Here is a 13,057-nt window from a genome sequence, read left to right on the forward strand (position 1 = left end):
CTGATGCTGGGTATTTATCTGATCCACATAAGGCACGTTCCCAAACCGGATATGTATTTACTCGTGGAGGCACCGCAATTTCTTGGCGTTCACAGAAACAAACACTCGTAACAACTTCATCAAATCACGCCGAGATTATTGCATTACATGAAGCAAGTCGTGAATGTGTATGATTAAAGTCAATGACCAAACATATTCAACTATCGTGTGGATTGACAGTAAACAAGAAGCCTGTGACTTTGTATGAAGACAATGATGCATGTATTGCTTAAATGAAAGAAGGATACATCAAAAGTGACAGAACAAAACATATACCCCCAAAGTTCTTTGCCTACACTCAAGAACTTGGGAAGAATAAAGATGTTGATATCTGTTATATTCAATCAAGTGAGAACTCATCAGATCTCTTCACAAAGGCACTTCCCACGACGATATTCAGAAAGCATATATACAACATTGGGATTCGCAATCTGCGGAATATGTGAAGAATCACTCATGTTAACATGAGGGGGAGTTTACGTGGCTACACTCTTTTTTCCTTGCTATGGTTTTTATCCCACTGGTTTTTTCCTAGTAAGGTTTTTAATGAGGCAGCATAAAAACATATAATAAAGACAATCATCATATGACGATCATCATCACAAGGGGGAGTGTTGAAAATATATTATTTTATTATTATTGAATATTGAATGTTGAATATTGAGTTGTAAAATGTGGAAAATTAGTGTGTGATGATGTAGATGATGATGTTTTAATTTTTGGACTAATCTCAAATATGGATCTATAAATAGGTCTTCATTTGTGATGAAAAATACAATTGAATTGAGAGAAAAATATTATAAAGTGTAGAGTTTGATATATTTTGAGTTTTGAAGTTTTTACTTTTTACCATAAATTTTTACTTTTTCACAACAATCTTTAATTTATATTCTCAAAATATAAATTTTGATATAGAAAATTGTGAAAACAATTTGAAACATCTTAAAAATTGTCAATCTTCAATTGATAGTTTCGAAGATTTTCAGAATTTATTAGAACAGATAGATTTAACAAAAAGGCTTTTAATAGCCTTAAGAAAATTAAGAAGTTCTATCATCTGTTAAAATGACAGAAGTAACAATTCTAAATCAAAACAACCTGGTCGATGAATCTGAAGAAAACCAAGAGTATAATTTGAATATTATATTCAATCAAATTAAGTTTGCTGAAATACAGAAAACATGGTTTTCTAATTCAAAAACAAATCTAATAGACCAACCAGGAATACTAAGTAAGATTTCAAATTTTATTAATCCCAGAAAAAATTTAATTTATTATTCGATTCGTACAAAAGAACGATCTTGTAAAATAACTAACGAATCAAGGTCTAATACTCTGAAGTTATTAACAACTCAAGATATTAATACTATCATGGCAAAAGCCAGTGAAAAAGAACGATCTGAACTGAAATATGTTCATATAAGAGGAATTGAAATAATATATCAGCTTACTACCGAGAAGTAATAAATACACCAATTGAAATAACAGTTCGTGACAAAAGAATACGTAATTTTGAGGATTCTATCCTTGGAAAAATTGAAGGAAATTTATGTTACAAAAAGATGAAATTTTGTATTTATCCACAATACAATATATCTTTTTTTGATAAAAACATAAATGACGTTTTAACATTAGATTATTACTTTTATAGAAATAATCTTATGTTAACAGGAAACCATCCGATCAATATAAACTATGTTGTCGGTTTAGCAATAAGTAATAATTCTCAAACAGGAATAATTTCAACAAAACCAACTATTTCTGTTGAAAGAATGTTTGAAAATATTACAAGAATTGAACACCCTCGAAAAGCATTTATTGAAGAAATAAATCCCTATAAAAGATGGAGTTCAGATGACCTCCAAATCACAAAACAGTCTGTACCAAGAAGATCATTATCATTTGCTAGAAATGATGAAGATATTCTTGATAAGATTGGAACCATGAATCAAAATATTCTTAAAATTAAACAAGCTATTGTTAATGAGTCAACCTCATCGCAATGACGTCCTTAATAAAATTAGAAAAAGATCTAGGAGATTTAGAAAATAATATTAATAAGATCAATCTATCAATACAAGAATTAGAGAAGAATTTCAAAGAATGTATTGATTTAGCAACGACTAGATTAATAATTGAACAAGAAAGACATAGTGATGAAATATTAAACTATCTTAAGGAAGTTCTTCCAATAGATAAAGGAAAAAAAAAATGGAAGAAGAACCACCATTCAAAATTGAATCATGGTATAGAAATCCCCTTAGTTATGGCAAACATAAGTATGGAGATGTTTAGTGAAACCGACTCATCTGATTTTGAACAAATAGGAGTAAATACAGAAGAATTATATCATTCACATCAGGACTCAGAACAATACAGAGATATGGATATTTCAGAATCAGAATCTGAAGATGATTCTAGACCACGATTAAATCTACGAACGAATGTAGAAGGTAGTGGTGGAAGAGATGATGAAGAATTTAAATATAACAGAGACCAATACTCTGGATCTTATAAAGATGTTAGAGATATTCTTAGAGAATCAAAAACATCAGGATTTGTGAAACAAAATATCTTAGATTTAAGTTGTTCAACAGCCAAAGAAAGAAAATCAAAGATAGATCATTGGGCAAATGAACTATCAGTACAAATTCAATTAACACCATTATTAGACAAAAGTGAGAATATTCAAGTTTTAACTCATGGGATGATAAAAATGACACTGGTAGGAGCAGTAAGAACTTGGGCTGAAAACCTAGTAATTACTAATCTACCACAAGAAATGACAGGACATCGATATTTCGAACTATTTGTTGATGCCTTGTACCAAGAATTTTTAGGAGTTTCTAATAATGATGCTAATTTGGTAACTAAGAATATAGAACAAAATAGAGCAATCTTTATATTAGATAATATTAAATTATGAAATTTATGTTACTTAGAAGAATTTATTTGTGATTATGAAACAAACTATTATCAATTAATAGATGCTGATAAAAAGGAACATTATAAACTAAGTATCTTTAATAAGATACCTAATATACCTATACACAGTAAAGATGAATTCTTAACTAGTCCTTATGCTAAAACTTTAGGAGGAGCTATTAAATTCATCAAAGACATAATAACAAAGAAATGTCATGAAGTAACACTAAATAAAAGAATCTCTAAATCCTACAAACAAAACAATAAACTTTGTTGTGACAAAATGAAATTCACAGTAAAAGAATACGGTTGCAAAACAAACATGTCACACAAATATTTAAAACGACAGAAACAGAATAAATTTAATAAACCTTATAAATCTTTTAATAAGAAATTTATTCCCTATAAGAAAAAGAAATTTAAAAAGAATTTCTTCAGAAAACCTTATAAAAGAAAATTTTATAAAAAGTTTGATAACAAAAAACCACCTTGCCCAAAGGGTAAAGAAAAGAATTGCACATGTTGGTTGTGCAACGAAGAAGGACATTATGCGAATGAATGTCCAAAACGAAACGAAAAGAAAAATAAAATTAAACTTCTTGAAGAAATATATACTATTGGATTCTATCCCGTAGAAACAATTGAATTTTCATCCGATGATGAAAATATTTATTATCTTGATGAATCAAGTGAATCAGATTTTGAATCCGATTCCACATTTGATAATTCAAGAAATAATAATGATTAAAATAACGACAAGGGCATTTTCGGAAAGACAAATATAGGGAGTAAATTGAAAGTTATGTTTGATTTAGGGAGTTATCTACAAGTTGCCCAATTTTATTTTCTCGTTCTTATAGTTCTATCCCAAATTCAAACCTTTGTCTCATTAATCAAAGATACGTCTCAAATTGATTTAAAAAAGTTCCTTTCATATTATTAGAATTTATAATTTTTATTTGTTTTCCATCCATAAAAGTGTAAATATAAATATATTTTCTTCCATTATAAATTTTCTATTTTACCCTTGAATTATATATTATTTGGATTAATGGAGATTGGATGAAAAAAATAAAGTTAGGGTTAAAGATGAAATATAAGATTTATGAATACATGGTGATACGAACAATAAACAACACGTGTTCATTTCAAGTCCTAGCCAAACTCTTAGAAAATATGTTTTATTGATAAAAGTTTTCTGATGTCCATACAATTCTTCTACACTCTTTATATACTATACATTCTTTAATAGTACTAGCCAAACTCTTAGAAAATATATATATTTTATTGATAAAAGTTTTCTGATGTTCATACAATTCTTCTACACTCTTTATATACTATACATTCTTTATATACTATTAATGTGACGTCGTAACGAAAACAAAAATTCTAACAGAAAATTAACAATAAAATGGGTGCCAAAAAATCCCAATTTTTAAGGAATGATGCTATAGGTATAATGAAATTTGTACAACAAATCTTACAACACAAAAACTTTAATACAAGAATTTAATTTATCAAAATATATCTCACGATACATTAAATATAAAATCTTGCGATAAAATAACAAAATCTCACGATATTATTGTTGTAAGTATCGTTGTACACGATATTTATTGTATCTCTAACATTTTTCATGTTTAAGTTGTTGGCTTGTTATCTCAAAAATCATGTTAATACCAATGGGGCTATCAATCTCGCCTTCTTCAAAAGCCACCTTGTCATCAAGGTGCAACTGATTATATATCAAGCAAAGCTCGCGAAAATTTTCCAATGTTGCATCATTCGAAGATTTCCCTCATGACATCTGATCAACACCAGTTTCATCCTCCGGTTTCCTTTTTTATGTATACTCTAATACTAGTCGTTATGATACAAATCGGAACCGATGGAGGCTTACTGTGGATGTTATATATGTTTTGATAGGGGTTTAATTTGATCTGGTAAATCGCATTTGAAAGATTTTAGCTAGCACATTTGTGAGGACTTGGAGTTGAATTTGCATTAGTTTTATTCAACGGTCCAGATCATTCTATTAGTTAAATATTTGATCGGATGGCCAAGATCTAAAGCTTTGACAGTTAGTCCGTTAAGTGAGCTAAGATCAACTTAAAAGGGTTTTATCATCGAGAGTTCAGGGTACTCTCATTCTGATTGCTTAAGATATAAGGGCTTCTTATCTTCGTGACTTCTTCTGTTCAAAATCCTCTAAGAACGTGTGGGCATACTTTTGGATTCGAGATTCAATTGAAGAGCATCTTGATTGTTGCTGAGATCTTGAAGAAGTCTTCTGCGCCAGTGTTCTTGTTCTGTTTTCTTTTCTTTCAAGCTTGTTTGTAGCTTGGGATGTACATCAGTGAGGGCTGTATTGAATGTTATCTGATTTGGTGCTTAGTGAATTCATATGAGAATTATCCCCGAACCTTGGATGCAGGATTGGAATAATCTGAACCAAGTAATTCTTTGTGTTATTATTTTTCTGTGTTCGTTGTTGTTTATTCTTTGTTTGATCCTCAGCTATTAATTGTTTTTGGAAGTCTTGGGGTGATTGTGCGTTTCTGGTAGTTTGATTATTCAACAAGTGGTATCAGAGCCTCAAGATTAAGGTCTTGGGGCGAGGGCAAAAGATTTTGAGTTGGTATTCTGTTTCTTCTCCGCCATTGAAGTGTTCGATCATCTCCTTCTTATTTCTTTTTGTTGTGAATTATCTTTGAAGAATGTATACTGGCCAGGGACATTCTCTATCGATGTCTACATCAAGGTTTGAGATGGAGAAATTCGATGGGAAAAATGACTTTAATCTATGGAGGGAGAAGATGATAGCTTATCTAGGAAATCTGGGTTTAGATGAAGCAATACTAGGAGAATCCAATATTCCGGATACAAAAGAGAACAAGGCAGAGATATTAAAAAAGGCTAGAAATACGATTGTCCTCAGTCTTAGTGATCAAATTCTCAGAAAGGTTGTTAGGGAGAAGACAACTGCTGAAATGTGACTGAAGCTGGAACAATTGTACATGACAAAGGCACTACCCAATAGAATATATCTGAAATAGAAATTTTATAGCTACAAAATGGCTGAGAGAAAGTCCATTGATGAGAACATTGACGAATTCACTAAGTTGTTATCCGATCTTGAGAATATGAAGGTGAATATTGATGAGGAAGACCAAGCAATCTTTTTGCTTAACTCCCTGCCAAAAGCATACGATCAGTTGAGAGATACCTTGAAGTATGGCAGGGAAACACTTACCCTTGAAGAAGTGACAGGGGCTGCATATTCTAAGGAATTGGACTTGAAAGCTAATGGAAATCTTCAAAAGCCTGCTGGTGAAGGGTTGAATGTAAGGGGGATATCACTTGAGAGAAAGGGTTCGACTAGTAAATGGAGATCCAGATCGAGGTCTAAGTCAAGATCAAAGAGGACTTGTTGGTTATGTAAGAAGGAGGGCCACATAAGATGATTCTATCCTCAAAGGAAAATGAATCAAGGACAAGATATATCTTCTACCATCGATGTTGTAAATGTGATAAAAGGTTATGATGAAGCCGAAGTCCTGACTATCTCATCTAATGATACAACAGATGAATGGATCCTTGACTCAGGATGTACTTATCATATGTCACCAAGAAAGGACTGGTTCTCAGACTTTAAAGAGGAAAAAAAATGGTTATGTGTTATTGGGAAACAATGAGTCATGCAAAATTATTGGTGTTGGATCAGTCAAGTTGAAAATGTGGGATGGATCAGTTAAGATTTTGTCTAAAGTGAGATATATCCCTGATCTAAAGAGAAACTTGATTTCTTTAGGTACGTTAGATCAGAAAGGCCTAACATATAAAGCTCAAGGTGGCACTCTCAAGGTTGTAAAGGGTTCATTAGTTATAATGAAAGCCATCCTGAAACACGGGATGTATGTGCTTCAAGGGACTACCTTATCGTTTGAGACTCATGTGACCACTTCTGATAAGAATCAAACTTACCTTTGACATCAAAGGCTCGGGCATATGAGCTTAAAAGGACTACAAGAGTTGTGTAAACAAGAACTTTTGGAAGCTAAGTACATCAGCAAGTTGGACTTCTGTGAAAATTGTGTATTGGGTAAGACACATAGAATGAGTTTTAAGACAACCATACACAAGACAAAGTCACCTCTGGACTACATACATGTTGATCTTTGGGGCACTTCTAAGGTACCTCACTCACTTTCTAAATGTCAATATTTTGTTTCTTTGATTGATGATTATTCTAAAAAGGTTTGGATTTAATTTCTGAAAACTAAGGATCAAGCTTTTAGTAAGTTTGTTGAATGGAAAAACTTAGTTGAAAATCAAACTGGAAACAAAATTAAAACTTTAAGGACATATAATGGTTTGAAGTTTTGTAATCATATCTTGATGAATATTGTTCTAAAAATGGTATTGCTAGACATAGGACATGCACATATACTCCTCAACAAAATGGAGTAGCTGAACGTATGAATAGGACTATCATGAATAAAATGAGATGTATGCTTAGTGAAATTGTATTACCATCCAAATTTTGGGCAGAGGCAACCTCTACTGCATGTTACTTGATAAATCTATCACCATCCTCTGCCATCTACTTTCTAGTTCCAGAATTTAAATGGTCTGGTTTGAAACCTAATTAAAAACATCTAAGGACCTTTGGTTGTGTAGTGTACATTCATTCAAACCAAGGTAAATTAAGTCCTAGAGCTAAGAAATGAATTTTACTTGGATATCCTACTGCGGTAAAAGGGTATAAAGTTTGGTTATTGGATGATCTCAAATGTGTTATTAGTAGAGACATTGTTTTTAATGAATATGTATTTTATAAAGCTAGCAAACATGCTCCAGATGTAGCCAGCTATAAACAAGCTGAGCAGAGTTTTCAGGAAAAAGAACAACTTCCAACATAAACCAATACTTCTGAGACTGGTCAAGGTGGAGCTGATCACAAGCTATTTGAAGAATTTTTTGACATGAGTCATACAGAAAATGAGAGATCACAGGATGACACAAATTTATTGGATGAAACCAAAGATGATCACAGTGATGATAAACTCGGTGACAATCAACAGGATGATTATCAATTGGCAAGAGACAGAGTTAGAAGAGAAATTAGATTGCCTTCTAGATTTGAATCTTCATAATTCACAGCCTTTGCACTAAATGTTGCTGATTTGATGGATTTAGAAGAACCTACTACTTATGAAGAGGCTGTGGACAGTAAGGACAGGGCAAAATGGTTGAAAGCCATGAAAGAGGAATTCATCTCTTTGATCAAGAATAACACATGGTTGTTAATTGATAAACCAAAAGATAAGAAGGTGATAGGTTGTAAGTGGGTATTTAAGAAGAAACCAGAAGTTCCAGGAGTTGAAGGGCCACAGTTTAAGGCCAGATTAGTTGCAAAGGGATTCTCACAAGTTGAAGGAATTGATTATCATGAGGTTTTCTCACCTATGGTAAAGCATTCATCTATTCGAATTTTACTTGCAATCACAGCTATCCAAGATTTGGAGCTTGAACAGTTAGATGTCAAAACAGATTTCTTACATGGTAATTTTGATGAAAAAATACTAATGGCTCAACCAAAAGGTTTTGAAACAGATCCTCAAGCTCGAAAAGTGTGTTTGCTGCAGAAGTCGATTTATGGCTTAAAACAATCACCTAGGCAATGGTATAAACGTTTTGATGTCTTCTTGCTACAACAGGGATATATGAGATCAAAATATGATAGTTGTGTCTATTTCACCTGCTCCAGCCTACCACGGGTGTCACATGTTACTACTACTAATAGTAAAAATAAAAGATGATACTAATTAGACAAGTTAAGCAGCTGCGAGAAGAACAATTTTTGCTACATCAATTATATTACAAGGAACCTTCTGCTCTCTAATTCCAGATCAAGATGCTACAAGGATGGTCACAAATATGATAAGTGATCAACTGTCTTCATCAGTGAACCTATACCAGTGATGATCAACATATAAAATGATACGTGCTTGCGAAAACCCGCATTTGGTAGATACGGGTATTGATCAGGAGGAGGCATAACACAGTTATCACCATTGAAATAGATTCTCCGAGGAAACGCCCAACCCTTCTCGAAACTGAATGTGGACTTGTCCTTTCGGAATAAAAGCTCGGACTGCACGTTTCCAGCATGTCCAGCTTGCATCAGAAAATCGTTGTAAAATTTTATGCCCCATAACATTGCAGTATCATCTGTCCAGAAATAACATGTAATTAATATTAGATTATTGGTTTTTCTAACGTCAACAGGAACTAGCTATTCCGAACATTTGTTGCCATGTGAGGTAAAGGGTTAGCATCTCAGTTACGAGAGCCTCTCAATCTTATAAACAACTCCATCACTACTTGAAGAGGCGTCGTGGGATTGCAAAAGCGATTATGTAATATGATCACTTACTTATGCTCTGGTATGGAGTTAGTGGTTTGTAGTTGAAGCTGAAAATCTGTGTTAGATTGTCAAAGTTCGGGTGCTGAATGACTAAGTTCCACTGCGTATAGTTCATCATGTAGTTGAAGTTTGTTATGGTGACTTTGACCCGCCAATACACCTTGTAGCTTAGTTTGACATGCCAGTGGACACGAATGGGGCACATATGATTTGTGCACTGGACTAGTGGAGCCAGGCTATTGCTCTTTGCACGATCAGAAACCACTGAAGCAAGGTGCGGTAAATCTGGACTGGATGGAACAAAGGCAAAGAATTCCACAAAAATGAGTTATATTAATCAATGGTAAAAGTAGCAAAGGTAAATAAATAGAATGGGCATAATGAGAAACTTTACTCAACACAGGTTCCCGGTTGCGTAAGGTTACTTGGGCATCCACAAGTACAAGTTGGGCAAGGAACAATTGTGTTGTTGTAAAAAGATGACAGTGAAACACAGCAAGTAGGTACTTTTTGGGCCAGAAATTGTGAATATGTGCAAGTAACATTCCATGTCACTGCATAAAGAGAAGTGTGAGAAATGATCCAAGAATCACGACTTAACAAGTGACCGTCTAGAAATCGAAAAGGACAAACAAAAGACAAAAGCAGATTAAAAGCAATACTGACATAGAAGCTGTGAAAGCCATATACTTGACTAATGTCTGATTGCGGCCCTTTTAATCGCTTGATAAAATTGTAAAAGCCCAACCAAACAAATAAACAACTTACTCATCGCCTGTGTCACTCTCCTTCCATCGGAAGCAATGAACTTTGTAGGCTTCACAATTTTCGCAGGTCCACACGTGTAACCGGGACCGGGGGATTTCAAAGTGAAATTTTTAGGTACCCGAACTGTTTTATTCGTGGTTCCAGCTCCCCCAACACTAAGTTGGAAGGAACCTGCAGAATTCACGGGATCTTGCACCCACGAAGTAATCACCCCTCCTTTACAACAATTAGCAATCTGTTGATTGTAAGGAGTTCCAGGTAATAAGTCCACAACTGTTGGATCTTTCTTACAGCAATGTGGAATAGCCCCCTTAAACCTCGAACAATCTCCTTGCTCGGTAGTTTGACCACCCATCATACCCCATATCACCTCCTTCTTAGCCCAAGTCCATCCTAAAGTCCAACCCGGTGCTTGAATGTGACGATACTGCTGGAAGTTGAATATCGTAACAACAGCCTGCCCCATTTCAGAATATGTGAATTTAAGTTGGTTGGTAAAACATAATTTTTACAAAAACTTGCATGGTAAAATATTCGACACAAAAGGCAAACACAATGAATGTGCAGACGTACTTGCTGAAACTAGATCAGCTTTCTTTTGGGTGTAGAAATTGTGGCTATTCGATGAGCTCACTTCATAAGTTTTGTTTTATAAATTAAAACAATTTGACATTGTGATAAAGTGCATGAATACTGACTCTGTGATAATCAACGGAGAATCGGAAAAGTGAAGCCACGGAAAAGAAACTTGTAGTTAATTATGATCAACACTTACAACATAGCCATCGGGGTTCCAAGTGGTAATGTCCCACTTGATAGTGATATTTCCATTAGGATCAAGCGCGTCATAGGCTTCTGATAGAAATTTAAAGAAGACACACAAAATTTAGAATTCCAAGTACTAGTTGAACATTTCTATCATATATTCCACCAGAAAAAAAAAAAGACAAAGGCTCCAAGTATAAGATGCAATCATAAAAGCTATTAAAATTTGAACAAATATTTTAATGTGCCAGAATTTCTGTCTTGGTATGACATATTTGATATTTCCCCAACAATCATCTACAAATACGTTTCCAGAATATTTTTTTGAACAATGCCATGATGTTAAAAACCAACCGCCATCCCCAGAAGATTCCCAATAATGACAGTACAGTAGAAGTTGGAAGCTAACGGAAAGCCTAAAGATATCGAAGATTAATTTCACTCAGCATGACTTCTTCCAAGGACAAATTAAAGGAAGAGAAAACAAATATCTGAGTTTTGCACTCAACCAACCAACTTGAGTATTTCTCAAGCTTGATACATTTCAATTCAACTGGAACTCCCCGCTCATGTAGGCATTCAAAGCCCATTTTGAACAAAATGTATCTATTTACAGATCCATTTGCAGTAAATAGATACAACAGCTTCACTTTTTTCTTTTTCTTTTTTGACGAATAATCAAAACCCATCGATTTTTACATTTTTCATCCAGAACTTCATCAACCAAACAGTGACATTCTGTATTTACAGATAATCAAGACAAAAATGGGGAAAAGAGTTGTAATGCAGAGATTACCTGCAGGAGTAAAGCTGAAGCACGAAAGCAAGAAGACCAACAAGACGGTGGATATTTTGAACCCAAGGATAGATTTAAAGCATCGCACTTCCATGTCCGAATTTTTCAATATTTTATTGGATTTTGACGCTGTTTTATCAAGTTCTGCAAGTGGAATGAGTAGAGAGAGGAAGAGTGGAGAGAGAGAGCCACGAGGTGGCAGGAGCTTGTTCGAAACGAAACCTTTTTAAGAGAAGGGGACCTTTTTCATTTTCTTTTCAGTGTAATAAAAATATAATCCCACAGTGCATGCATTTATTTGTTTTGACTTTTGTTTGTGTGTAAGTTTTAATTTGACAAAACTTTCTATGTAATTTAGTGATGCTTTCAACCCAGTTTTGTGACCGTCCATATGACGCTACTCATTCTTCCAATTACATGCCATCGGTGTTCTAAATTACAGTCGAGGCGGGCGCCTTCGCATCAAGCGGCCCCTTCAGGCGGACCTAAGCTGTTCGACGGGAGGACGGGCAGTTAAGGGAGGTGACGGGGGAGGCAGCCGTCAACAATTTTTAAATTTCAATCAAATCTAGTCAAAGTCAACCAATTTAAAATCTTTTATTTTCACTTTTGGTTCCAAGTGTTCATATCATCAACCACTAGGACCACATGCATCAAACCGCCAGTCGCGGGCTGCCATGGATTGAAACTTTGAATTTTAAACTTAGTTTTATTGTAAAAGTAATTATATTACTTTAATTGTTAGTATTAATATGATGATGCATCTTTTATTATATCTTGTTAGTTTGTATTTATATATTTATTTGCACCTTGACTAGATGTATTATATTTATGAAGCTTTTTTATGCATATAAACATTATTTAATTACACATCTTACCTAAAAATTATGATTATTTGTGATTACATTACATGACGATATATGTTTATCTATAAACAATTGCGAAAAAAAAAAAATCAACCGCCTAGTGCTAGGCGGTCGAGGTCAGTGCCTTCCGCCGCCTCTCACCATTTACAACACTGCATGAGTGCGTAAAACCATATATTAATTTACATGTATATTACATAAATATGTTTTAGTTTTAGTAAATACATTAAAATATAGTTTAGCAAGTCAAAAGTGTAAGTTGTGTTTCGCACGGTACAGTCGATATACTAAAACAATTATGGAGTTGCAAGAAATAGTGTTTTGTTTAGGGTAGATCTGGCCATAGGGCCGGGTCGGACCCACTGGATTCGGTTCAACAAAAGATCGACCCTTAACCGACCCGTTTCATGGCCGGTTCTGATTCGGATCTGGTTAATCATTGGTTTCGAATCTGGTCCGACCAAGTAT

General features: G+C 34.0%; 1 protein-coding gene across 1 annotated transcript; it reads right to left on the reverse strand.

The window, feature by feature from the left end:
- Nucleotides 1–8,767: 8,767 nt before the first annotated feature.
- LOC140870773 (protein COBRA-like) lies at nt 8,768–11,925 on the reverse strand. The gene is made up of 6 exons (XM_073273164.1): nt 11,724–11,925; nt 10,938–11,017; nt 10,163–10,619; nt 9,789–9,948; nt 9,404–9,684; nt 8,768–9,198 (listed from the first exon to the last, which is right to left on the reverse strand). The coding sequence occupies exons 1-6, from the start codon at nt 11,815–11,817 to the stop codon at nt 8,897–8,899; spliced, it is 1,374 nt and encodes a 457-aa protein (XP_073129265.1). The 5' UTR covers nt 11,818–11,925; the 3' UTR covers nt 8,768–8,896.
- Between the last annotated feature and the right edge of the window lie 1,132 nt (nt 11,926–13,057).

Source organism: Henckelia pumila, unplaced genomic scaffold, assembly GCF_033568475.1.
Source record: "Henckelia pumila isolate YLH828 unplaced genomic scaffold, ASM3356847v2 CTG_245:::fragment_2:::debris, whole genome shotgun sequence".
Classification (NCBI taxonomy): Eukaryota; Viridiplantae; Streptophyta; class Magnoliopsida; order Lamiales; family Gesneriaceae; genus Henckelia; species Henckelia pumila.